General features: G+C 41.6%; 1 protein-coding gene across 1 annotated transcript in view; it reads right to left on the reverse strand.

Moving 5' to 3' along the window:
• The window catches only part of ADGRV1 (adhesion G protein-coupled receptor V1), a 675,247-nt gene that overhangs the window by 18,878 nt on the left and 628,494 nt on the right, over positions 1–27,875 (reverse strand). The window contains exons 84-85 of the mRNA XM_045285199.1: positions 5,062–5,253; positions 1,959–2,136 (exon numbers count right to left, since the gene is read on the reverse strand). Of these exons, the coding sequence (XP_045141134.1) occupies positions 1,959–2,136; positions 5,062–5,253 (370 nt within the window). The remainder of the gene's footprint in view (positions 1–1,958; positions 2,137–5,061; positions 5,254–27,875) is intronic.

The following is a 27,875-nucleotide window of genomic DNA, read 5'->3' on the forward strand; positions in this document are numbered from 1 at the left end:
TCAACAAACAGAAACACACCAGCCTGTGTGATCAGAAGGTGTTAGCAGGATCAGGTATCAGGCATCAAAGACCCAGAACAAAAAAACCATATACATGTGAATGAGAGGGAGGGTAGAGTGGAGATCCAAAGCCCATCTGTAGACAATTGGACATCCCCTTACAGAGGAGATGAGCCAGTCAGGGTGCAATATAGCACCGATGAAACATTCAACTTTCCTCTAGTTCTTTAATACTTCCTCCCCTCCACTATCATGACCCCAATTCTACCTTACAAATCTGGCTAGACCAGAGCATGTACATGGGTACAGATAAGAGCTGGAAACACAGGGAATCCAGGTCAGCAGGACCAATAATGAGAGTAGAAATACCAGGAGGGGAAGGGGAAGGTGAGGAGAAAAGCGGGGAACCGATCACAATGATCTACATATAACTCCCTCCCAGGGGGACAGACAACAGAATAGTGGGTGAAGGGAGACATCGATTAATGTAAGACATGGAAAAAATAATAATAATTATCAAGGATTTGGGAGGGAGGGAGGGAGGGAGAAAAAAATGAGAAGCTGATACCAAGAGATCAAGTAGAAAGAAAATATTTTGGAAACAATGATGGCAACATATATACAAATGTGCTTGACACAATGGATGTGTGTATGGATTGTGATAAGAGCTGTAAGAGCCCCCAGTAAAATGATTTAAAAAAATACAGTGAAACGTGCCTTAATGTACTATATCACAGAATAAATGCCTGGGATTCCATACAAAGAATACCAAGAATAAAAGGGAAGGTTTACTTAGAATTCTGGATAGAGATGGTGGATGGGACCTAAATATCACTTTGTTTTCACTGCAAAACTACAATAAATGCAAGCTTTTGAAGGAATTCTTAAAAAAAGGAGCTATAGTGAAAAGTTTAGCATAAAAGAAACATTTTAACAAAGAAACAAACTTTATAGTCACTTAAACTATGATGCTTAAAGTATACTTTAAAACAAATGTTCCAGTAAATTCATCTAAGCATAGAAACATCTTGTTCTTTGTAAATATAGAAACTAAAAGTTTTATTGAAATTTTTGTATGTTCTTGAAGGAAAAAAAACCACCAAAAACCTAAAGGGGAAAAGACTGCACATATGATTTGACATCAACCAAAATTACTTTAGGGTTATCTGCCTTTCAGTGTTCAAAATAGCTTTTCCAACAAATGGGTAATATGCTTTAGATCTGAGTATTATTTAAATACTAGAGCTTATGATACTGGTTATTTCTCCCTGGAGTCTGTGGCTTTTAATCAGGTAATTCCATGATCTTTCATGTGGCTTTGCATCTTGCCAGCATGGTTCACATGCTGCTGGTTTGAGATCTTTAGGCTCCCGTCCCTTGGACGGTGTAAGAACTATTCAATAGGGCTGCAGGGTAAGGAGGGCCGTGGTGGTGAGTATTGAGAAAGACCCAATGAAATACAGGAAGTGAGGGCACATTGAAAACGAGGCAACTATGCACTGCCCAGTCAGGTGACCTTGGAATGTTTATGCTTTGAAGCTATAAGAAGGTCTTTTTGGCAGGTCGGAGGCAAACTCTGTCTGTGAGATCCCAACCACACTGTCTTATACTGAACTTGTTTTAGTATTATTTGGGAATTCCAGGACAGAGATATTTATTTACATTTAGTTAGTAGGTCTTCCTCTTGCAGAATTCCAGGACAGAGATATTTACATTTAGTTAGTATGTCTTTCTCTGAAAAGCAAATGATATATTATTTTTAGGTTGTGCTACATTGGAAGCCAAGAACAAAATATTCTAGTTTGGTTGGGATTAGGAGTGGGTCATGAGAATCGGATGTGCTAGGGTGACTGACTATACTTCTTCCGAAGCTTCATGGGAAGTCAAGGCAAACTGTAGTACAATTTGAGTACAAGTTGTAGTACAACTTTTCATGAGGTTTGTGGTTTTATACTTACCAGTTTTTAAAGCAAATATTAAGTCATCAAACTCCTGTGATTCCTCATCTGCTATCAGTGACCCCTGGCTGTATCCTCCAGAGGAGGGAAATGTGGAGCCGTTTTGTGGACTTGGCTTTAAGTCAGGGCTGGCCTGAGTGGCCTGCTGGAAGGATGCCCTCTCCCAGTCAGGTGGTACCTTTGGGGGGTTGGCGTAAAAGAAAAAGAAAGAGACAACCATAAGATGAAATGTGCTTTTCACGTTTATCTATCATTACAATGGCCTAGTAAAAGGGCTGCTGACTCCTTAGAAATTAAGACTGTTAATGTATTGTTCCTTAGGAAATTTTGTCTTCTCATGAGAAGACAATTTAGAAACAATTTAGAAACAATTTCTTTATTAGGAAAACCTGTCTATTTATATGGTGTTATATGTGGAGAAAGAAAACTACTTTAAAAAAGAAAGCTCAATAAATACTCCCCCCCCCCTTTTTTTTGTTGGTATGTGTGTATGGAATATCAAGGAAATAAGAGATGGAGAAGGACCTTCCTAATCCTCAAAGTAAGATACAAAATAATCTTTAAACTATAGCGGGCATCTAGAACAACAAAATGAATAGAGAAAAAAATATTTCATAGCATTCTAAACACCTTTTAAAGTTAATAATTAAAAAGATAATTCTTTTCTGAAATGATGAAGTGTATTAATTTCCTTCTAGATTACTGGTCAACAAAGCTTTAACCCTCCCTTTGTTTTCCCTTCTGTGCCTGACTTCTTAGAATATCTCTGACAGCCCTTCACTGACAGCCGGAACAAGGCCAAGTCTGAGTCTCTGAGGAATGTGGAGCACACTTTAGGGAATGCTGTTGGGCAACACCCAAAATGAATACTTAGTGGACCCAGCCAGGAATTGGCTGTCACAGCTGCTGCCTCCCAATGTGAGGCTGTCTGAGACTGTTGGGACACCTCATACTATGAAAAGTGTCCTGAGGTTTTAGAAATAAACTTTTGAGAGCAGGACCTTAACAAATGCCACTAAGAAGTTGAACATCGACACCAGCCCTGTCCTATCGAACTGTCTCTGTTAATACGAATGTTTGTGCTCTCTACAGATACAGGGCTACTAGAAATCTGTCTCTGTTGAGCACTTGAAATACCACCCATGTGAATGAGAAACTGAATTTGTAATGTCATTGAGCTTAATTTGTTTAAATTTATATAACCACATATGGTTGCTCTTGTGAGCTGGTGTTAAATTGGCCTCCACTCAGGGCAACCCCATGCACAAAGGGATTAAACAGCTGGGATCCATAGATTTTCATTGACTGGTTGTGGGAAGTAGATAGCCACGTCCTTCTTCCTAGTCTTCATCTAAAATGCCCACGGAAACCTATTCAGCACAGGAACCTACAAACCTGCACGAAAGTCAGGGGGTGGCTGTGCCTGAGGCGCATTGGCCAGGATTAGAACCTCGGTCTCCCACCTGGGAGGAAAGAATTCTGCTGCCACTGGACTGTATGCGCGGTGAGTGGTTAGCATACTAGACATGTCTATTGTAGGCAAATAGTAGAGTGGATAAGCTTTCAAAAGATAGAGCTTTTCAAAAAAGATTAACTCATAAATTGTTGATTTTTAGAATATTCCTGTTTCTATTGCTACCAAATGTAATGCTAAAATGATCTCCCTTTCATTTTAGGGGAGTGGGGTGGGCAGGTAGAGAAATGGCACTAAGCATTTAAGGCTACTCAAGACATATCACAAGCGTAAATGTTACACTTGATTGGCAATTAATCTACGTAATTTCCACCTGATAAGAATAAAATAATTCTCCACCTTGCCACTGAAGAGAAAATAGATAAACTCCTTTGGGCAGGCTATCGATCGATTGCTCCCTCGCGGACACTTGTAGCTGGCATTCATTGTCCAGTGTGCAAACCCAATGACTGTTCCACCTGGCTCCTGACCCCAGAGAAGCAGGATAAGCTGGGTAAGGAACGGCTGCCAAGTACATGCCGGGCAGTGACGGGAACTGCCTACATTACTACCTCCTCCTGGTCAAATGTCTTCAAGTACGGTGTATACTCTGAGCAGGGCCCCAGTTGTCGGTGCAGCATTACCAAAAGGTCAGTGACAAGGTGATTTAAACACAGTAAATGACAAAGCCGTGGAGAGAATACAGAGGGCAGTGGGAGGCAGCCTGGACCGAGGAAATCCTGGTCAGATTTTCCACTCGTGCTTGCTGAAGTACTTTTTTGAGCTTTTGCTCTGGAACATTTTCTGATCTTTAAGGGATAATGAATTTCATCCTATTTTGTTTTCTGAGAGTTTGGTGGGATCGAGAGCTATGAAGTATTTTAAAGAGTGTAATATTTGTTTTTCTTCCAATATAGACTCAGTCATTGTCAAAGACAAACGACGAAGATTTTGGAGAAGGAGATGTTAAATTATGCTTTGTCATTTCCCAATACAAACTGCTAGTACGGACCGCAACTCACAGGCATGAGAAAGCAGAAATGAGATACCACGTGTGATACCACAATCGCCGTTGCTATGGAGTTGACTGCAACTCCGCAGCACCCTTACAGGATGGACCAGAACGGCTTCACAGGGTTTCCGGTGCGTTCATCTTTATGGGAGCAGAGTGCCATGCTTTTCTTGCGTGGAGAGCCTGCTGGATTTGAATGGCCGCTCTGCGGTTAGCAAGTTAGCAACGGAGTGCTTGACTTCTGTACCATCTGGGCTTCCTGACCCCACAACATCGCCCTCTTTAGGCTCATAGGGGCTCACTGTCATTGTCGACTCCCGCGCCCAGTGACCCCATGTAGGGCTTCTGCAACTGTAAGCAGGCGCGCCCGGCCTCATCTATCTCCCATGGAGCTTGGCTGGTGAGTTTAAAGCACCAACCTTGCAGCTGGCCACCCAGCGTTTCTGCCAGGACTCCTTTCCTTGATAGCACAGTAAGAAAACCAAATACTTTAGACCAGAGGACCACCCCCGAGTGAGAGACAGAGAGGCAGTGAGGGATGGTGGTGAGGTGAGCTGGGGCAGAGGTGGTGGTGAGCAGGGCAAGATGTGGTTGTAGCGGGAGTGGGGAGGGGAAGGAGGCGGGGCGGGGTGCAGCACCTCTTCCATAGCACCGATCAGATTCTGGGTGGACTTGCTGATTTCGCCTCCAGCAGGAGGCATGCCGCTTCCAGGTGTGAAGAAGGCCGTGCTGGGCCCGGGGTGCCCATTCATTTCCACGGTGTAGCTGGCCTTCATGGGGCAGCACATCTGGTTGTGTAGGATGAAGTAGACCACAAAAACGTAAAGCCCCTGAGAAAGAAAAGAACACATGTCAAAGGACACCTGCTAGGATGGGGAGCACAAATCCAGCCTTCTGATTTCAATGACACGTCTCACTCACTCATCTCATTTGGCAATAGAACCTCTGGGTAGGGACTCAAGAAGCCCGTGGCTTGTTGCAGACTGTGCATGCCTTGCTTCTCAGTGAAGGTTACACAAGAACCACAAAGCTATTGCGCATGCTCTTACAGAGCTGCTGGTCCTTTAAATTCTTTTGCAGTCATGTCAAACTTGATCATGGCTTTGCTTTCGTCATGGAGCACAAGTTCACTCTTGGTATTTGCGTTCCTGCTACTGTCTACACTGGCTCCCCTTCATGATTTCTACAAGGGCTCTACTGTATACTTCTGTTGGTGCTGCTACAAAGCTGGTTGATGTTGACCTTTACCCTGGAGCCAATTAAAGTACATGAAATTCTGTCTTTTGTGTCACCCTGTGGCTCAAGTTTGGGAAGCAAATTAGAATCTCCGTACTGGCTAAAATGTTACGTTAATCTGTAAAGGAAAAGGCAAGATACTCAAGGAGTTTATTTAATATGGAAGGGAGTTGAGGTCAAAGATTTTCATAAAATAGAAAAAAAACTCATTTGTATGAAATTTGCATTCTCCCATGTTTCCAAAAAAAAAATTCTAGGCGTATAGATGCAAAAATGCCCTTCTGAGCCTGAAATGTACAGCCACTTGTATGAAAAGTCAAAGGTCTATTAGAAAACACCAAGGTATAAGAATGGCACGCAGCTTTCCATATAAAATGAAATTAAGGGTCAATTGCAAGGCTTTCGTTTGATCTTTGCTGTTATCTCTAGCACAAGGTCATAAACATAACCTTTCTCACTCTCCATTGGACCTCTCCTCACCCCACCCTTACCCAGCCCCACCACTTCCACCCAGGTTGGCTTCTACTTTAACAAATGTTTTTAAATTAAAACAGTTCACCTGCCAAAAAATACTTTTATGTGTCATTATTCTAGCTATGTTCAAATGAGTCACTGATTTCATTTTGAAACAGGTTTCCCAGGGGTGGAGGGCAGTAGAGGATATTATGATTTTAAATTATGGAGGGGGAGACATTGGTTCCATGTGCAAATGATGCATGGCCATTAGCAGAAGCAAATCTTCCTGAAAACACAGATACATATCCAAGATGCTTTTTGGAACAACTAATTTGTCACATGGATAAGACCTAATTCTGTTGGCAATGGCCATAGACAAAACAGGGGGAAAAAATGAACTGTCATTCCTAAATTGTGCGAACGTCATTGACTTATTTCAGGATTCCTCAAAGGGCTGTGAAGTGATCGGGTAAAAGCTAGCCCAGGAAACTAAAACCATGTTTTGAAATCCCTCTCTAAGGGCTCATTTGTTCAAATGGCACATTTGCTTGCTTGTTTGTTTTCATATCTGGTCTTTTGTGTTCCAGAAAAGAAAATGCCTGCAGGGACACTCACTCACATGTGAAAACTGCAGGTTATTTTGTTTTTCTTAAAAGAACAAACACATAGCAAGTCCTCTGTATCTTATGGATGTACCCAGGACACCTGAACTCTGTTAACTTACAGTAAAAAAAAGAATATATACATGCAGTTTATATGACATTTGCTTGTGTCCAGCCCAGTACCTTCATATTCCCAACACTCAGCTGCAGAGTTTCTGACCTCAGAGAAAAAACAAGTTCCCATTCCACATATTACATTAACAATCTCAGGTTCTCCTCTTTAAAACAGGCCTGGACTTTAATAAGGAAACCTAGAATCCCAATTATTGGCCCCAAATGGTTGAACACCCACTGAACACACTTCCGGGCAAAGATAGACAAGGGTAAGAGAGTGCTCGCCTTCTAGTCGTACACAAACTCAGCAGCGTCTTACAATACAGTACAGTGGAACCCGGACCTTGACGCTAATCCCTTCTCGAAGCAGCATCAAATGCAATGCAGTCGAGTTCCAAATCGATTTTTTCCCATAAGAAATGCCTTAAAACAGATTAATCCATTCTCGACCACCATGTTTTTACCCCAACCTTGTCTTTTTATACCAAACATTACACAAACATTTCAAAGTAAGTAATTTCAGAGTTAAATAATATGTAAATAAGACACACAACATTAAAAAAGTTTTTAACCACTACAGCATGGCCCATACTTTGAAACTGAGGAGCTCTGGATCTGTGGACACGGATGTGGAGCGGAGGGATGGAGAGAGAGTCCTTGTTTGGAAGAAGAATTCCCTTCCATAAAATCAACAGGCAGATGCTTTTAAGGGGGTTTCCCCTTCTTTGCCTTTTTTCACTAGGACCTGGCTGGCTTTCTCAAAAAAAAGCTGTCTAATGTGGTCTGCTGTTGGCATCTCGGTAACTGCTTTCTAAAAGGGTTTACTAAATGATCATCAACAATATTGATAACACGGTTAACCAGTTCTTTATCATGATGATTCTTTTCAAAACCTCTTTCTTAGGACCCATGTTTTTTATCTAAAAACAGTACAAAAAAGCCACAAAAACTAAGAAAATTATAGCAAAACGCTGGGAACACAGCCGCAAAAAGTTTAAAGAACGTGTACTAATGCCAAGTGACCGAAAAAAACGACTGCTTTTGTTTATAAAAAGCACGTGTGTTGGGTCGGATTCCAATGTTTTGTTCCAGCTCTGATGCAAAATTTTCTTGACATTTCATGTTGAAGTCCGATTGTGTCGAGCACTGGTGCAGTCGAGTCCTGGGGGGGCTAATGTACAAGGTAACAGTTTTAAAGGAAAAGATATATTATCTATCTGATAGTCAATACCTAGTGAAGGTTCACGGAGAAGAGAATGATTTCTATGTATTGCTGTTTCAATTATTTTGATGCTTCAACTGTAATCATGAAAAAAGTACATTTATATTTAACACCTTCGGTAATAAACAACAGCCAGGTACTGTTATAACAATTGGCACATGGACCAGAGGAGGAGGACGGAGCGCTGAGATGTCAACCCGCCCACCTGTGGTTAACTGAAGCTTTGACAGGGGCACTGGGGCTACTCCAGGATGAGAGAAGACTCTCTTGATGAAAGGTACTAAGCAAATGGATCTCCGCCTGCAGCAAAAGGTCACTGCAAGCAGGCCTCATCCAACACACACAAACAGTTTGGGATTGTTTGCTCTCTAAATGTGAACACTAGAACAATGAATTTCCCAGGAGAAAAGTCAAGGGCAATGTTGTTAGAACGAGCCTTTTACAATGAGTTGCCTAAGTGATTCACAAAAGCACAAATGACTAAAAGCAACATAAACAATGGGGGGCGGGGCACATAACAATGAGAAACTTTTGTTTATAAAGGACTTTACCCCAGAAATGAAAAGACAAGCTACTGAGGCTCATTTTGCTTCTGGTCACCATCGGACGAGGCAAGACCTGATAGGACACCCCAGGTTTCCTTCATTTCTATCCTAGTCCTTCTGCTCTTGGAACTCTGGGAATGCAGCAATAAAATGTGGGGCATTGAAGTGTTCAGGGGTTATGCAGCCTAGTCAACAAATGTCTTGGTCCCATGGAGAATCATTGTCACAAATAGACAGCCAACAGAGCTCTTCATACAAAGTTATCTAGAGGTATAAATATAGGCATGTACATGTGTAAATGTGTCCATAAATAATGACAGGGATATAGGACTATGTACATATATTTACATATTAAATATTAAAGTATCAGATGGACATTGGGCCTCTACTCAAACGCTCCCTCAAGGCAAGAACGCTTTGTTCTAATAACCTGGCATTCTGTGATGCTCACCTTCCTGACACAATCACTGAATCCAAAATGTGTGCATAAGCAAATGTGGTGAAGAAAACTGATATTGTATGGCAATTAAAAGATCTAGTATCTGGGGTCTTAAAGGTTTGAAGATAAGCAAGCAAACATCTAACAGAGAAGCAACAAAGCCCACATGGAAGGAGCATACAGCCGGTGTGATCATGAGGTACTGACAGGCTCAGGTGTCAGGTAGCAGAAGACCCAAAATAAATAATCATATAGATGAGAACGAGGGGCTCTCAAGTGGAGACCCAAAACCTATTTGTAGACAATTGGGCATCCCCTCACAGAAAGGTCACAAGGGAGGACAAGTCAGCCAAGCTGCAGCATAGCACCGACAAAGCACATAACATTCCTCTAGTTCTTTAATTCTCCACCCCCACCACTGGCATAACTCCAGTTCTACCTTACAAATCCTGCTAGATCACAGCATATACACTGGTACAGACAAAAGCTTTCCACACACGGAATCCAGGACAGATAAAATCCTCAAGAACAGCAATGGGAGTAGAGATACCATGAAGGTAGGAGGAAGGTGGGGGGAGAAGGTGGAGAAAGTGGGAACCGATTGCAATGATAGACATATAACTACCTCTGCCTCCAGGGGCGAACAACAGAAATGTGACTGAAGGGAGACAGTGGACAGGATAGGCTATGAAAATAATAATAATTTATAAATTATCAAGGGTTCACGAGGGTGGGAGGGTAGTGGAGGGAGGGAAAAAGGAGGAGATGATACCAAGGGCTCAAGTGGAAAAAAAATATTTTGAAAACAATGATGGCCAACTTATGTACAAATGTGCTTGATATCATTGATGTATGGATTCTTATAAGAACTGTAAAATAATTTATAAGAAAAATAAGACAAGTTACTAACGGTATCTTTGGGAACTATATAAGAATCTAATATATATAAAGTTTGGCCGTTTAACAACAAATAGACAAGTATCCCAGTCCAAAAATGATCAAAGAGTTTTAAAAGATATTTCACCTAGCAGGTCATGCCAGTGGTGACCTGATGGGCATACAAATGAACAGGTGCTCTGGGGTATGAGGCATTGAGAGAAGCAAATCAAAAACACAGGGAGATATCATTACAGTCCCACTAGGATGGCAAAGACAAAATAACAACAACCCAAAATAAAACAAAATCCAAACACACAACTGAAAATGTAGAGAATGTTGTTGAAGTTGTAGAGAATTTGGAGCCCTTATTCATGACTGGTGGGAATGCAAAATAGTATAAAGGGTTCATGGGAAACAGTGTATCGGTTCCTCAAGAAACTGAAAACAGAACCTTATGTCACAGCCATTCCATTGCTGGGGATCTACCCAAGGGTCTTGAGAATTGCAATGTGAATAGACATATAAACACCAATGTCAACAACACAATAGCCAAAAGGTAGAAATAAGCCAAGTTCCGAACAATGGATGAATGGCTAAAAAACTATAGTACACATATACCAGGGAATCCGAATCAGCCAGGAAGACAGATGAAGTCTAGTATACGCTGCAATAAGGCTGGAGCTTATAGATACTATGCTGAGTGACATTAACTAAATCACAAAATGACAAATAATGCACAGCTTCACTACTGTCCGAAGAAAAGAACATTCAAATGTGTAGAGACCAACATTTATTAGTGATGACCAAGAGTAGGGGGAAGTTGAAAAGCAGGGGTTTTCTTATGGAACACTGGATTTTGATTTACAATGAGGCAAAAACCACACTGTTTAAGGATAGCCTTGCACAGTGAATTGTTGTAATTACTATCAATAAGTTGTACACTATAGGAAACTGAAATGGCAAAAGTTGTGATAGATTCACAATGACAACAACAAAATACAGAGCAACTGCTGTATTGTTGTGTTGGGGTATTGTAGCGAAAGCAATCGAGCTGACAGGAATCACTAAGAGGCAGAAGAAGGAAGAGTGTGATGGTGGGGCAGGAGGAAGGTAAAAGGAAACAGAGGAAAGACCTAGGAAGCAAAGCTATGGATAGAGGTATAAACATAGGTGTGCACTTAGGTAAATATATTAATTCATAAAAATAGAGGTATTGTCCTATGTACATATATTTATATGGCAACACACTGAGGACATGGGTGGACTTTGGACCTCTACTCAAGCCCTCCCTCAACGCAAGAACACCTTATTCTAACAACCTAGCACTCTGTGATGCTCACTCTCTTGACATGATCGATGAAGACAAAATGGGTGCATAAGTAAATGTGAAGACAGCTGATGATGCCCTGCTATCAAAAGATACAGGATCTGGGGTCTTAAAGGCTTGAAGATAAACAAGCAGCCATCTAGCAGAGAAGCAACAAACCCACATGGAAGAAGCACAACAGCCTGTGTGATCATGAGGTGTTCACAGAATTAACGTAACAGGCACCAGAAGACCCAAAATAAACAAAAAAAGATATTGTTGAGAACAAGGAGGGTCGGAGCAGAGACCCCAAACCCATCTGTAGATAATAGGACCACCCCTCACAGAAGGGTCACAAGGAAGGGATGAGTCAACCAGGGTGCAGTATAGCACCAATGAAACTCACAATATTTCTCTGGTTCTTGGAAAGTTCCTCACCCACCACTATCATGACCGCAGACTTGCTTTTCATTCCAGGCTAGACCAGAGCATGCACACTGGTACAGATAAGAGCTCACAACACGGAATCCAGACAGATAAACCCCTCAGGAACAGAAACAGGAGTAGCAATACAAGGAGGGTAGGGGCCCTGAGGAGAGGCGGGGAGGAAAGGGGAACTGATCGCAATGATCGATGCATAATCCACTCCCCCTCCCGGGGGGGAAGACACCAGAAACGTGGATGAAGGGAGACAGCGGTTGGTGTAAGATACGAAAACAACAATAATTTATAAATTATCAAGGAGTCGCGAGGGTGGGAGGGTGGGGGGAGGATGGAAAAAGAAGAGGAGCTGATACTAAGGGCTGAAATAGAAAGTAAATGCTTAGAACATGCTGATGATAACATACGTACAAATATGCTTGATACAACTGATGGATGGAATGTTTTAAGAGCTGTAAGAGCTCCGAATAACATGATGTTTTTTAAAAAAAGATTGAAAATCTGAGAGACCCTCTTTGGGGTTCCCACTGTCAGGTCTGGTCAGAATCCGTTCAAGGGCAGTGAGTTTGCAGTGTCTGTTACTATTGCTGTTGTGAGTTACGGGGTGCATTTAGACTCACCGCTACCCAACGTGTTCGACTACAACAGTCTCCCAGGTGTTTCTAGGCTGTTCCTTCAGGGGAGCAGGGCTCCCGGTCTGTCTCTTTAGGGGCCCCTGGGTAATCTTTCAGGTAGCAGCCAAGCATTTCATCACAGTCCCATAAGATGTTGATACCAGCAAAATTGAAAAGTAAGTGATGGGACCTAGTCAACACCTTTTTTTCCCCACTTGTTTAAGAAAATACACAGCAGAACGTGTGGACTCAAACTCAACAATGGCCGTGAGGAGAGTGCAGCATCTTATTCACTTATACACAAGACCGAGCTGACTCGCTACAAAGATGTACCCCAAACAGGGCAGAGTATGGATGGAGAGGAGTGAAAATCTTAATTGAAAATAGGTTTTCTTCAGCTGAAGAATTATAAAATTAGGGATTTAAAAAATAGCTCCTATGAAATGATAACTTCATTGAGAGCAGAGACGATTGTATGATTTTAGTGTATGATTCTGGGGTGGAACTTGCCTTCCTGGTGAGAGACCCACATTTGAGTCCCTGCCAGTGGACTTCCTTCACGCACAACCACCACATCTCTGGAAAGTCAATGCTTCTGTTGCGAACGCGGAAGACGCTTCAAGGGAGCTTCCAAACTGAGGTGAACTGGGAGAGACCTGGCAATGCACTTCCCAAATCAGCAAAGGGAAATCCTCCTCCGGGGCACAAGGATCCTGGTCCTGAATGCCCAATGCACAGCATGTCCTTCTCCTGTGCCTGGGCTTGCCGTGAGCCTCAGCTCCTAACAACACCAGCATTGTGCTCAGCAAGGAGTGCGTCTTAAGATGTATTTGTTAAATAGGAGAACATAGTTTTTAAATTTCACTAGTGGCAGATAGTAGAATTGGAAAGTGAACAGGCATGAACCTGAGGTATGTTTTGTTGTTAGTCCTGTAATATCTCACAACTGTAGTTAGGTAAGCCAGGAGTTTCTCTCTCTCTCCTTGATCTATTGCTGACGAGAGGTGTCATCAATTTGGTTCCCACCCAGTGTGACTCTGCGTACCACAGGATGCAACACTGACTGATCTGGCACCATCCTCACAATGTCCCTATGTAGGAGCCCATTGTTGGATCCACTGCCACTATGTCAATCCAGCGTGTCTGTACTTTTTAGTGACATCATTACCTTGCTCGCGAGTGTATTCTTCACCTGTATTCTGTCACCTTTACTGTCGCCAAAAATAACAAATGGTAGTGCTGTTGTGTAAGCATTGGACAGCTAACCATAGGTCAGTAGTTCAAAACCACCAGCTGTTCCACAGAAGAAGGATGAGGCTGTTTTCTCTAAAAGGATTTGCTGCCTATATAGTATATAGGGTTGCTGAATTAACTCAATTGCAGTTGGATTTTTGTTTTCTGTTTGCATTATCTAAATAATGGTGTCCTCTCTGTCTCTGCCCACCCTTCTCTAGTAACAAATAATGATAGTTGGTTTATGTATGTATGTATGTGTATATGTATACTTTTTATAAAAGTGAGATCATGCAATGTTCGCCCCCTTTGTGATTGTCTTATTTCACTCAGCATAATATTCTCTGGATTCGCCCAGGTTCTACTTTGAAAACTCATCATTATTATTCACAATTGCGTAATATCCTGTAAAAATATGCATTGTATGTATGTACCACATTTTTCTGATCCACACATTGTTGATGGGCCTCTCGGTGTCTCCACTTTTTACCATGGTGAATGGTGCTGCAATGAAAATAGGTATGATTGTGTATAACCTATACATATCTACCTGGATACTTCAAATTATTTCTAGATTTTTTATGGATCTAGTACAAAGGTAAATACCCCTCTTAGCCTTTGAGCGGCTGCTTTGACTACTTAATTGCTTGTAGTTAGGTGAAAAACCCACGGATACAGAAGGCTGACTGTAGTTGTAAAGGAGACCCTGACTTGCTATTGTCAACTTGCATCACAAACACAACATGATCAAGCAAAACAAAAGACAAGGTCTTGAAAATGTATGCATATATACAAATTCAGCTCTATCAGTTAATCAAATTACTATCAAGTAAGCTAAATTGTTTGAACAATGACAGGTGACCAAAGAATAGTATCTATGAGGATGAAAGGGGAAAATGGCATGACTAAATGACAATAGCGAGAGAGCAAAAGGAGCCACATTTCCGTGGGAAGCGCAATTGAATTTCATGCATGTTAAAGTGTAAGCATAAAATATCTTAAGCACTAACTGGACATTAGGGGAGAAGGCAGGGCCAGGGATGTGAGCTTAGAGTGCTGCTGCGTACTGGTGAAGGCTGAAGCTATATACAGATGTAGGATTTCTCTTTTGACAGACACTATATAGAGAAGACAAGCCAAGTGCTCAGGATTAAACACAGCTGGGGCACATGAACAGGAAGAGGAACCAGTGAAGTAAACAAAGAGCAATTGACTGGTCTGGCAGGTCAGCTAAGAGGTCAACCAAAACTATCGAGGAAGCCAAGAGAAGATTCTATTCCAGAAGAATGAGTGTTGCACAGTTTCAGGAACAGGCATCACGGTGCAGGAGCACTGAAAAGCAGGCATCTGTTTATTTTAGATGTAATCGATGTCTTTGGGAAAAACACTTTTGAAGAGCTCAGAATATATGACATACAGGGTTGTGGGTTACGAGTTGGGCAGCTAACAGCAAGAAAAGAAGATCAAATCCACCCACTGCTCCATGGGAGAAAGATGACCCTCCCTATTCCTGTAAAGATTAACAGTTGCAGAAACTATAAAACAGGCCAGTTCTACACTGCCAGATAGTTACTATGAGTGGAATCAATTTGACAGCAGTGGGCTGCGTTGTTTGTTTGTTTGGAGAAAGTTGTTTAGAAAAAGTAATCCTTTGGTTAGGGAAATAATCTGTTTCCATTAGATCATCCGGTTGAATAAATACACATTAGCACTGGATGGGGGTGCATTCCTCATCCTAACCCACTTCATTCTTACTTTAAGTTAGAGTGAAAGATTATATAGAACAGGTCTCGATTCCCTTAATTGACAAAGTCAATCCACGGACCCTCTGATTGTCTGTAGAACTGCAGTGGCTTATGTGTTGCCATGATGCTGGGAGGTCTGCCTCTGACTTTCAACACTAGCAGGGTCATTCATGGTGGACAGGCTGCAGCAGAACTTCCAGACTAAAACAGACTAGGAAGAAAAGCTTGGCAATCTATTTCTAAAAATTATCCATTTAGAACACCATGGATCACAACAGAAAATCATCCCCTATCACGCTGGAAGATGAGATCCTTCAGTTGAAATGCATTTAAAATACATTGGTTGCAACAATGGACTTCAGTTTATGAACAGTTGTTAAGAGAGGGCTGGTCGATGAAATCTTCCATTCTGTTGTACTTGGGTCGCATGAGTCACAGTTGGCTGAGACAAAACACACAACAAACTCAATGAGGTGTTCCACCTGAAAACAAATACTCAGTACACATCACACGTTTCTCATCCTCTGAGAAACAAGATGAAGGTGCCTGTGTTAGTCTGGGTACTTTAAAGAAACAAATCTACAGAAACTCATGAATAAAGAAGGAGTTTTATATAAAGGTCAAGTGTATATCAAGAAAAGATCCCAACCCAGTGCTGCCCAAGCCCACAAGTCCAACATTAACCCATTAACCCATATGTCCAACACCAATCCATAAAGTCCTCCTCCATCTCACAAAACAGACGCAATGATGCCGACTGGAGGAAGAAAGCCAAGTCAGTGAATGTGTAAGCTTCTCAGCGCTGGCAGGGTTCTCCACATGGCTGCTCCAGCACCCAGGGCTGCATCGGGGTAGGTCCACGTGGCTTCTCCTTGGGGATGTCTTGCAGGAAGTAAGTCTTGCCAGCTGAAGCAGGGAACTGGCTATGGCAGCTGCACCCTGGTCTGACCATCAGAAAGCAAGAAACCCAAGAACTAGAAAGGCGAGGCTCACTGAGCCATTTATCCCTCTGCCCTTCAATTAACCCCACGTGTTTATTGGCCAGGTTGGAACAATTAACTAACTACCTCAGTGGCCATGCCTTCTTGTCAATTGTATGCTTGATGTCTGACACCAAGGACATTCTAGAGATTCTCAGTTTTTGTAGCAACTGACTTTGTCTTGGACTACAAATTGCTGAGAGTAGTCAGTCAGCTAGCCAAAGATACACACTGTTGGGCTTCTATTTTTTCCTATTACCTGTAAAAAAAGTAATAATAATCTGAAAAATTTTATGAAAGCATTCATTTCATCATAATGTGGTTCATCAAATGGTCTTGTTTTTAACATCCTGGTATAAATAAATTTCAAAACAATAGTATAATGCATGTAGACCTTTATAGAAATGTGAATTTCAACGTGCTATGCTTTTCAGTACTGAACCATACACAGGTATAAATTATGAACTGAGAAAAGGTTGATAGTTATCATCATAACTAGCAAACCTGGCAACTGTGGGGGAGTCTCACAGGGACATAAAGACTATGTAAGTGATCACACTTCTTTAGAACCTGTATTCATATAGGACTGAGACAATACTGTGTCTAAATAGAAATGAACAATATTTCTATACATTCAGAACCAGAATATATTTTGTCAAAATATTATTTGTTATTTTTTTAAATGCTGACTTCTGATGATTAAACAGTTGTTTAACAGAGACAAGATGTTCTGCTGCCAGTCTCATTTTAGTGATACAAGGACTTGGTGATTTCTCCAGGGATGCTCAATGGAACTTTTTTTTCCTTCTCACTAGCAAGCTTTAGTGGTGTAGTTGTTATGTGTAAGGCTTCGATTCACATAGCCAGCAGTTTGAAACCAGCAGCAGCTCCACAGGAGTAAGAATGCACTTTCTATTCCCATAAACAGTGAGTCTCATAAACCCACAAGGGGTCACTATGAATCAGCATTGACTGGATGGCAATGAGTTGAATGAAATTCTAAGAATATCTAACGCTTAAAATTGAAAAAATCAAATCAACTTAAGTTCATTTTCATATTTATTACAGAAGGGGGAGAGAAAAGTATATACATACATACCTACATACAATACACAGATATACACACATACATAAAACACTCAGAAATAATCATTTAATTTTGGATAAGAATTTTTAAAAAAATGAAAATTTTTATTACGACCTAATTGAAGGTTTACAGGGTAGTCTTGTATTCAGCAATTTCATAAACATTTTGTTTCAAGGTATGCATTGCAATCCCCCTCAACATACCATCATTTATTCCGCTTTCTCCCTGGTCACCTTTTCTATTGCTCTTTCTTTCCCTCCTCTCTGAATTGTGCTGCTGGGTAAATGCTGTTCCTTTGATCTTAACTGTGGATTACCACAGGGGTGAGTTCAGTTCCACACCTGAAGGGTGACTGGGGGCCAAAGTCTCAGGGGCCTCACCTCCCTTGAGGATAGAAACTTTCTTAAAACTACAATATCTGGAGAAACGTTTTCCTCCCACTCCCCGACGGGTTCATTGTTTGGATAAGTTCTATCTAAGCACCACTGTGGAACAGGAGCTGAAGATCGAATTTAGAGTTCAGCAGTACCTCCTCGTAACCTCACATCCTGGTCTGCCTCTGAGTGTCTTGGTTTCCTAGGTAGTCTTGGTTTAGGGTGCTGGCCCAGATGTTCACTAATATCACTATCATGCTCTTTTCTTCAAATGTTCATGATGATGAACTACATGGAACGTTTATTAATTGCTCATCAAGGGCTCAAGAATGTGGAAGCTATCCTTAGATACACAGGAGCTCTAACCTGTATCCAAATAAAAATCCAGATTTATAGCTAGACCTCTTTCATGAATATGGTCTACAATTTAAAAATCTCCCCTAGACCCTGGGTGGTGCAAATTGTTCTGTAAGCAACTACTAGCCAATCCGTTGGTGGTTCAAACTACTCGGAAGAGCCTTGGAAGGCAGTCCTGGAGACCTGAGAATGCTACGGGCAGGTCTCCCCTGACGCAAGGTTGAGCCCAGCAGGGCAGCATGCCCCCTTGTGCAGTTGTTGGCAGACGTGAAAGAACTCTGTCGTATGTCCCGATAAACAACTCGACCCTGAGAATTTCTCACTAGCACTACAACTTGTTCACTTTCTTAATAAACCCTTTAGATTGTGAATTTTGTCGGTGAGTTCTGTGTAGCCATTGCAATGGCCATTAGAACCGCGACATGAAGGCGAGAACATCAATTAACATGTAGACAATGCACCACTGTCCACTCTGGACCCACTTTAAAAACAAGGCGTGTATCTCCAGAATATCTGAGGGAACAGGACTCATCAGCTAGACCTTGGTTTATGGATAAAGGTGGGTTAGAAATGCAGGAAGAGTGGAAGAAGTCAGAATTCCCAAAGTCTAAGGGACTATCAGACCCAAGTGCCCTCAGTTTGGGGATCCCCCAAGGACTCCATGGTATTTAGTCATGAGACCCCATGGGACTCCCTGTCTGTGCCGGCAACATCATTCCTTTTTGTTTTGCACACAGTGTCCACTTTAATTCAATTGACAATAAAAGTTGAGCTCGTGTGTTTGTGTGTGTGCGTTAACTCAGGGTTGACTAGATAAACAAATCCAGAGCCACTCGTATGTGTGTAAGAGAGAGTTTTATATCCAAGAGTAATTGCATATTAAGAAAACATCCTGGCCCAGTCCAAATCAAGTCTATAAGTTCAATATTAGCCCATACGTCTGATACTTGCCCATATGTTCCTTACTAGTCCATACATTCTTCTACAGACTTGGGCAGCACATGCAAAGATACCGAAAGCAGTGGGTGAAAATCTCATGGAAGCATCTCAGCACTGGTGCGGCTCTCCATGTGGTGCCTCCAAAAATTTTTTTTATACAGAGAATGGTTTGTGCCTTTAACTTAAAATTTTACCACCCTTAAAGAGATATATCTTTGATAAAATAATGTTAACTTAGATTGCAAATTTCCAGCCAAATTAAACTGTGCAATGTATAAGACTAATAAAAGTCCCATGTTCTATGGGGGGAAACAACCCTTAAATATATATGGACACATTTAAGTTTATATAAGGAAATGATCCTAGAGTTAATGAAAATAATTGATGACGATGTACATGCCAGTGATAACCAATAGTGGATCCGCGTCTCCGCTAGGGAGCCTGGTGGCATGGTAGGCTATGAGGCAGGCTGCTAAATGCAAGGAAACCTGATGGCTTGGGGTTTTTGTGCAATCTTTAACATGGCAAAAGCAGGACTGTCATCCTTTATATCATTTGTCATTAATAACACCTTGACCACTGAGAAACCCCTTTTCAGATACCCCCTCAAGGGGCAAAGCAGATCACTCTGTGTTTGCCCAAAACACAGACCTCCGCCCCCCACTTCTCTATCTAACACACTGGTCCTCTTCCTTCATATTTTGGGTGTACATGTGAACTCTGTATGCTGAGAAAATAATCTAAGAAGCTGGACTATATGAAAAGAAGGTGGCATCAGGATGAAAGGAAAACTCACTCAATACTTGTGGCCACAATAACCCCATGGAAGCAGCCTTGAAGGGCTCAAATGACGTGTCGTCGTGGGAAGATCTGATGCCAAAGACCTCTCGCACTTACTTAAAGGCGAAGCTGTCACTGTGAAGATGAAGATGTGCTTGACCCCAGTCATGCCATCTGCTTGCAATTGCTAGGCAATGAAGAAGGCAGAATAAAGAAAAAACAGATGCCTCTGAATTATTGGTGATGGTGAAAATTACAAATATACCATGCACAATATGCCTGTAAGATGAACTCTTCTTAGGAAGAAGTACAGCTGGGATGTTCTTGAGAAAGAAGGATGGTGAGCCTTCCTATGTGAGGACATACTTGGGATATGGTATCAGGAGAGGCAAGTCCCTGGAGAAGGAGCTCGTGCTTGGTATGGAATCAGCTGAAAAGAGGAAGAGTGTCAACAAGATGAGGTGACACACTGGCTGCAACAATGTTTTCAAGCGTAGCAATGAGTATTTGGGCCGGACGTGTCTCCCTCTGCTGCAGACAGCATTGATATTAGTTGGAACCAACACATCACCTAACAATGGTATTCATTTTACTGTGGATATGTGACATTAATAGGCCTAAAATATTAGTTGTTTGGCCTTTTTCATCTAAATAACTCCTTAATCTCTAAATCTGAAGTCAATAAGAGCATTAAATTTTTCTTTATTTTTTAAGTGTAGTTCATTTTTGGATAGGGCCACTACCTGTACAATGTATTACAGATGAAAGCAACAAGCTCAGCTTCTTCAGAAATTCCAGCATGTCCTAATAAAGCAATGCAAATAATAAAAATGCACAATTCATTTTATGATGGCAAAACAATTAACTAATGACAAACGATTACGTAGAAAGCATCTGTCAGAATTTCTTCATAACTAACCTGTGATGCCCTTGATGCCCTAACCAAAAACCCCCCCCCCCAAAAAGAAAACAAACGCACACCCCAGAGGAGACACAGCCACAGAGAAACAAAAAGGGCTTCAAAAAGTTCAAGGGAAAATTCTACTATCTTTCAATTCTATTTCCTACAAACATTTGAAGCCCCCTCATAGTACTTTTGAGCATTATTTTCACTCTTTAACCTTTACCACTGCTAAATGGTCCAAGTTTTGACCACCAATCCCACTCTTGAGTCAGGGAATTGTCAGGGCTTGTGATGAGTACACAGAGAGGAGCCCAGGAGATCTGAGTTCTAGTCTCAGTTCTGCCACTACATCGTACTGAGAACAAAGGGTCCCAATTTCCTCATCTATAAAACTCAAGATGTGCTGTGAACTAAATAGTGTAAAAAGTCTTTTAGAATTAAAGTCTGATTTTGTTTATAGTTATTGTGATAGTTATATAATCTGCTGTCAATTTGAGACTATAAAGAGTGAAGGGGTGGAGTCTAGCCTGTCAATGAGGTCACAGCTTGATGACTTCATTTGGAGGTGCTAAGGAGATAAATAGCTCACTGGAGGCCAGACCCACACACTCTACTTGCTCTTTCTGGGGACAAGACACATGGAGCTATGCTGATGGAACCAGAGCCCTGGAGCTGGAGGAGCCACATGAAGACCCCTGCCAGTGCTGAGATACTTCCACTATTACTGGATCCACAATACTGTCCACCCACTGGCCTGTGATATTCCTACATCCAGTGTCATTGCATGTGTAGTGTGAATCTGAAGAGGAATTTATAGATTGATATCAGACATATGGGCTAATATCGGACTTATGGACTTGATCTGGACTGGACTGGGATGTTTTCTCAATATACAATTACTCTTTGATATATAAATACTCTCTTACACACATGTAAGTGTCTATGAATTTGTTTCTCTAGTCAAATAATGCTCAAAAGTACAATATAGTTTCTCTATAACACAGTTGTAGAAGATAGTTCATAGAGTTTATATTTTGTTACCTCTTGGGGTTGGCAATGATGGGTTTGGGTTAGAGAAGGCGGGAAAGACACTGTTAGTATTCAGTTGTGAGTGACTGTGAATGGGGTCACTTGTGATTGCCATCCTGCTGCCACCTCAGAAGTCAAGGGCAGGTGGATGGGTCTCACTATGAGCAAGAAAGAAGGATCACGAGGGAAGTGCATCCTTTGGACTCTGCGATCTTTGACATCATAGAAGAGCTGCAGCAACAGTAGAATGAAGATCCAAAGCATGAGGCAGAGTTGACCCCAGAAAAGATAACACTGAGCAAGTAAGGTGAGGTTGTGGAGTGGGGTATCTCTGGGCACTTAATTGGGAGAGGTAGGTTTTCCTATCCCATGGAGCTAGAGTGTAGTGCCATCAGGTTGAGGCTTAGAGTACAGAGGCATATACTCTTTGGGCATTTATTGGCAGCCCAAATGAGCCTTGTAACACTGCTGAAGCAGGGCAAAGGCCAAACCAAGAGTCTGACAGCCAGAAAGAGGCCTGCCTGTGAACACAGTGGAAGAAACTGTCTTGACTATACAATTGTATCCTGAGTATTTCAGACCTGAACTGTAACCTGTTAACTCCCCTAATAAACCCCATATTTGTGACCTTTGTCTGTGTGACCATATTCTGCGAGGCCACTGCAATGAATTATTGAATGCAGCAGGAAAGTAGAGCATTGTAGGAGACAGAACAGTTTATCATCAGGAAGTTAATCTTACAAATTTACTGTTTCACTGACAACTGGTCCTCTTCCTTGGGTCAAGCGTAAATGCCACAGTACATGAACACACAGTATAGCAGTCATGGCTACTTGAGAAGGGGGTCAGCTTTCCGGACCCGGATCAAGACTGTGTTTTGAACCTGCTAAGAATCAACATTTGATCTGTGGTTTTCTTACAGATAAAAGCAGACTCTAAAATACACTTGAGAGAAAACAGACAAATAAAACCAGATCCTGCCCATTCTTGAAAATGACACACAAACTCAACAAGGGCAAGTGACTTGATAATTCATACAGAGGATGAGGTCTACCATCCTTCCAAAGAACTTTTGAATCGAGGTTGACTCAGTAGCTGCATGATGGGGAATAAGCTGCTGTCCTTGCGTGCTGCCCAGTGGATTCCTACCCAAAATGACAAAGCAAAACTGCCCCATAGGTTTCTTAGACTGAAATCTTTATAGGATCAGATCTTCAGAGCTTTTCTCCTGCAGAGCAACTGGTGGGGGTCAAAGTGCCCATCTTTCAGTTAGCAGCAGAAAACTTAACTTTGTGCCACCTGGGCTCTTTAGCAGAAAGTTATAATAAAGAAATATGTCTTTAATAATGATTTCTGTTCTTCTTCCCAGATACTTGAACATCACAATTAGATGTCTTTGGGGGGGAAGGGAACCACCTCTAGTAAACGTCAACCATATTACTTTAGAAGAAAAGGAAATCCATTCCAGAACTAATCTGAATGCACACACTCAACAAATAAAATCTTCTTCATTTAGCTATGTAAATAAGTTTGATCTTCAAGCACCCAGAATAGTTTGCATCTATAGAAATTTAAATAGTCTCAACCCAGGCTTTTCCTGTTTTAGGCTGATTACCATTTGTCCTCATCTTTACTGTGATGCATGGTTTTAATTATGGAAGTTTAGTTTTGCTCTTCCAACACCGAAGAAGCCTTGCCGCACTCTATAATAACCCTCTGGGAGCTTAAGGGAACATTGATTTCCCAACAAATCCTGTGATCCCACATCTGCCTAAGACTGGACAACAGTGATGGTACAAGTGTTAAGTACTAGGAATATAGGATAAATCATTCCAGAATCAACATATTCCATTTCACCTTGCTGTAAGTCCAACGGAATAAGCCTTTATGCTTTAACTACTCTTTCCCAGAAAGTCTATGTGGTACCTTTTTCAGAATGCCTGTGTGGGGAAGCAGGGGCAGTCCCCTAAACTTGGGATTTGCCAAAGTCAGTCGGTATTTTGGAGGCCAGTGATTCCTTTTTTTCATCATCCGTTCAAGTAGTTATTCATTGATGAATCCATTCATTCATTCAACAAGTACTGAGCACCACATTTAACCGAGACAGTTGAGGACATTGGAATTATTTAATCATCTTCCAGCACACTATGAAATAACGTGGAAGAACGTGTTGATGGTTCATCTCTGAAGGCTTTTAGATATAACATTGCTCAAAGAAACAAGTCAATGAGTACATACATTTTTTTAGTTCATTGGAAATCTCAGAATTTTAGTCTATTTATCTTGTTATATTCTGAATGTTAGAAGACTATTTAAACAATGACTCTGTTCTTATCTAAGGAAAAGCTGTTTCCCTAATTGTCGAGCTGTCTGGGTTTTGAAATGAATGATTCTGTAAGAAAGCTACAAAATGAATGATTTTGTAAGAAAACTACAAAAACTTTTAAAAACAATAAAATAGTTCAACCCTGATGTCCAAAATCTGAAAGAGGATTCTGTACTAAAGATACCAATCTGAGGAAGCAAACACAGAACAACATCTCGATACACCTTCGAATGTGAGTGACTCAAAACAGAGTGAAAAGCAAAGCAAGCTCACTGCCACGAGTCAACGCTGACTCATCGTGACCCCTGTGGGTTTCCAAGATTAACTGTTTACGGGAGTAGAAAGCCCCATCTTTCTCCCAAGGAGCTGCTAGTGGTTTTGAACTGCCGACCATGTGGATCTCAGTCCAATGCATAACCAGTGTACCACAAAGGCTCTATTCCAAGGTAAAGCTGACTTAAATTTTTCTTGAACTTCTCAAGACATAGATTTAGCTGAAAGTGAAAATGGAAAGAGTAGAAAAGCGAACTTTTCCTAAGTTCATGTGCTGCAATAGCCAGTGCGGAAGAGGCAGCAGCGATTAAAATCAGACTTTCAAAAAATCTCCATGTAGCAATTTACATTTACCATATAGTGGCTATGTGCTGGGCTGTGATCTACATGGTTGACAGTTCGAAACCACCAGCAGCCCCTCAGCAGAAAGACTGGGCTTTCTACTCCCAGAAGCAGTTACCATCGTGGCAACCCTCTGGGACGTTGTGATGAGTCTGCATAGACTGGATAGCAGTGACTGTGGTTTCTATATGAGATATTTATTTAAACAGGACGTTTCATTCCCAATGAGTACAGCGTAAACACACCATGAATCCTGCTTTCTGTTCAAAATTATAATACTTGGCAATATGATTAGATTTTTAAAATATTGTATAGTGAATTATTAGGGATACTTCGCAGAGGAAAGAGGAACTTATAAGTTCTTTGAAGCTAATATAAGTCTAGTAGCAAGTCGGCAAACTGAGGCTCTAGGCCCAAGTAAAATGGAAACAAAAAAAGTAAGGCTATTATTCCGATAATGATTTCATTTGTTAGTAAAAATATATTTAGGGCTCTGGAATAATTTTTAAACTCTTGTGAGGGAAAGGATTGATTCTAAATCTCAAAAGTTTGCCAGCCCCTGGCCTAGTAAATTCAAGAAGCAGAATGATTTTATTCAGGAATGGACTAGCAAGGTTGTTTATATTATGAATCAACAGCACAACAGTCTGCTGACTTTGAAGGCATCCTAGATTTGTATTATAAAAACAGAAAAGACTTTAAATAGCTCCGGCCAAGTCTTAGCGTCTCCTGTGAAGTTACTGCCGTCAGGTCGATTCTGACTCGTGGAGTCTCATGGAGCGGCTGGTAGGCACCATAAAGTGGGTTCTGCCTCACAGTGGTCCTCTGTACAGCAGAATGAAATACCGTCTGGTCCCGCACCAACCTCGCAAATTCTACCTCCTAAATTCTAATTCGGACTTCAAGTTGCTCCGTACGACCTTGCTTTGTCTGTGCGCCTGCAGGGGCTTTTTAGCCAGCTTAGATACTCTTCGAAGGCCCCAAGTCTTTAAGAGGTCTATGCTGTAATAAATAAGGAGCCCTGGGGACCAGCAGGCATTAGGCGTTGGGTTGCTAACTGCAAGATTGGTGGCTCACACTCACTAGACACTCTTTGGGAGAAAGATGAGTTGTTTACTCCGTGATTTACAGAGTTGCAAACCCTTGCTAGAGTCACCATGAGTCAGGATGGACTCCTTGGCCGATGGCTGTGTTTTTCAGTTTGTAATCACTTAAATCTGCACCATGAGTGGTTTTAATTTCACAGATATGTAGTCTCCAATGCTTCGTAAGATGTCTGCAGAGAAGATGCTAGCTGTGATGATAAACAGCCCTGAGTGAAGAGAGACGGCTCTGGTACTACAAGTGCTAGCCCTCATCTCTGACCTGAGGGCATTAATAAGAAGAGGCAACCTGCAGCACCTCCAGGAAGGCCCAGGATGCGCTTTGTCCAGCTCGGTGGGGGGTTGTACTCCGGTGACCGTATGTATTACCCGGTTACTGTAATTCTGGAAACCAGGAACTGTCCTCTCTTATAGACACCTGGCCCTTTTCCAGGTTGGATGCCTGCCATCAGATGCTAGAAAACCACCTGTATCAGAAGACAGGTGTGTGACTCGTTGCCCCTGAGAAAGGAACATCCCCTTCGACTCCAGGCATGTCTCCTGTTGCTTCCACACTCCCCTGCTCCCCACCCTGTCCTACAGCAATGGGCCATAAACAACAGAGCCAAGTCACAGAACAAATCCTGTCTCCAGTTCCATGCTGCAAACATAGATTAAGTCATATTTTGGACTTCTTCCACCAAGAAAACTTACAAGAAGGAAAGCAACTTTTCAAAGCACAGCAAAATAAATATCTGTCCCATGACTTACAGAATTTGGCACATGGAAAATAGGCACTTCCAGTAAACTTTAGTTAACTAAAGTACCGACTTGACTTCACCTTTCTCATTGCTCAATGCCACTAGACTGCTCTGGGGGTGGGAAGCGGGGGTGACCTCACTGGGACTCATAACCCCACCACAAAGTCTATTATTTGAGGCAACACGCGTAACCTTCAGCTCCTTCAGCTCCTCCAAGCGAGACAATGCTGCTGGCTCTCACCACAGTTCTTAGGGAAAATGTTAGACAATTCAGTATGTTCTTGTAATATAAACACTCTTTTGGTAGTACACGCTGGAACATGATTAAGCATGTAAATAATTGGGAAATTTCAGCTTGGGATGAGGTGCTCAAACTTGTTGTCATTTTTGGAGATGTCCCTAAATAAGTGGGGATTTGTGGGAAGGGAGTAGAGGCATTGGAAATTTCGAAAAAGAGATTTAATTCAACAAGAATTTACTGAGGACCTTGTGCCAGCCCTGTCATTAAGCTTTATGGGCAGTACAATGAGTGAGTCTTCAGGGAACCGGTTAGGGAACAGCCCCAGGCAGAAGGCAATGAGATGCCAAATGAGAGAGGATGTGCGATGCAGTGATGTAGGACTTAGCATTAAACAGACTGCTATAAACTAGTCAACTGGGCACAGAAACTTTAAGGAAGTGGCACATTTAAACAGGGGTGCTAAAGAATGGTCAGGTTTAGCAAAAGTTTTCAAAGGGGAAACAGAAGCACAGGCAGTCATTAATAATACGGTTAAAGGCAAGGATATGAGAATGAAATGAAGTCCCCGGACCATAAATAACCATCCATAATCATTGTATTTATTTGTTCCAGCCAATACACCCATGTAATAGTGTTTTTGCATGCTTTGTTGATTTGGTTACCATGAAAACCTCTAATACAAAATGCACTTACTCACAACAACTTTAGAGACTATTTTAAGGCCCATGCAACATTTCACTCTTCCTTTTCTTAAAAAAATAAACAAATACGCCTCTCTCTTACTGAGTGTTGATGCTTTAATCTCCAGACCTGCCAGCCTTTAAGCACTCAGTGTGTTATTTCATTTACTGGGATTTGGGGACAGCATTGTAACTGGAATTCAAACATAGGCCTATCGAATTCCAAGTCTTCCACTCTGTAATTTACCCTGACCAGTGTTTGGATTCTTTCTGAGCCTTCAGGATTGACAATAAATTCCCAGGGATCTGGGTAGTCACCCTACCAACTCCCTTTCGGACACAATGTCCTGGATTACCGAATTGACTATATTTTCTAATACCACACTTTCTCTTGTTAGTGCTTTTTTGTTTTTTGGTGAAAATGGTAGCACACAGCACGGTCCATTCCAAGTTTACAGGCTGCGA

Source organism: Echinops telfairi, unplaced genomic scaffold (assembly GCF_000313985.2).
Source record: "Echinops telfairi isolate 266 unplaced genomic scaffold, ASM31398v2 ScPeMD7_7469;HRSCAF=8507_1, whole genome shotgun sequence".
NCBI classification, from domain to species: Eukaryota; Metazoa; Chordata; class Mammalia; order Afrosoricida; family Tenrecidae; genus Echinops; species Echinops telfairi.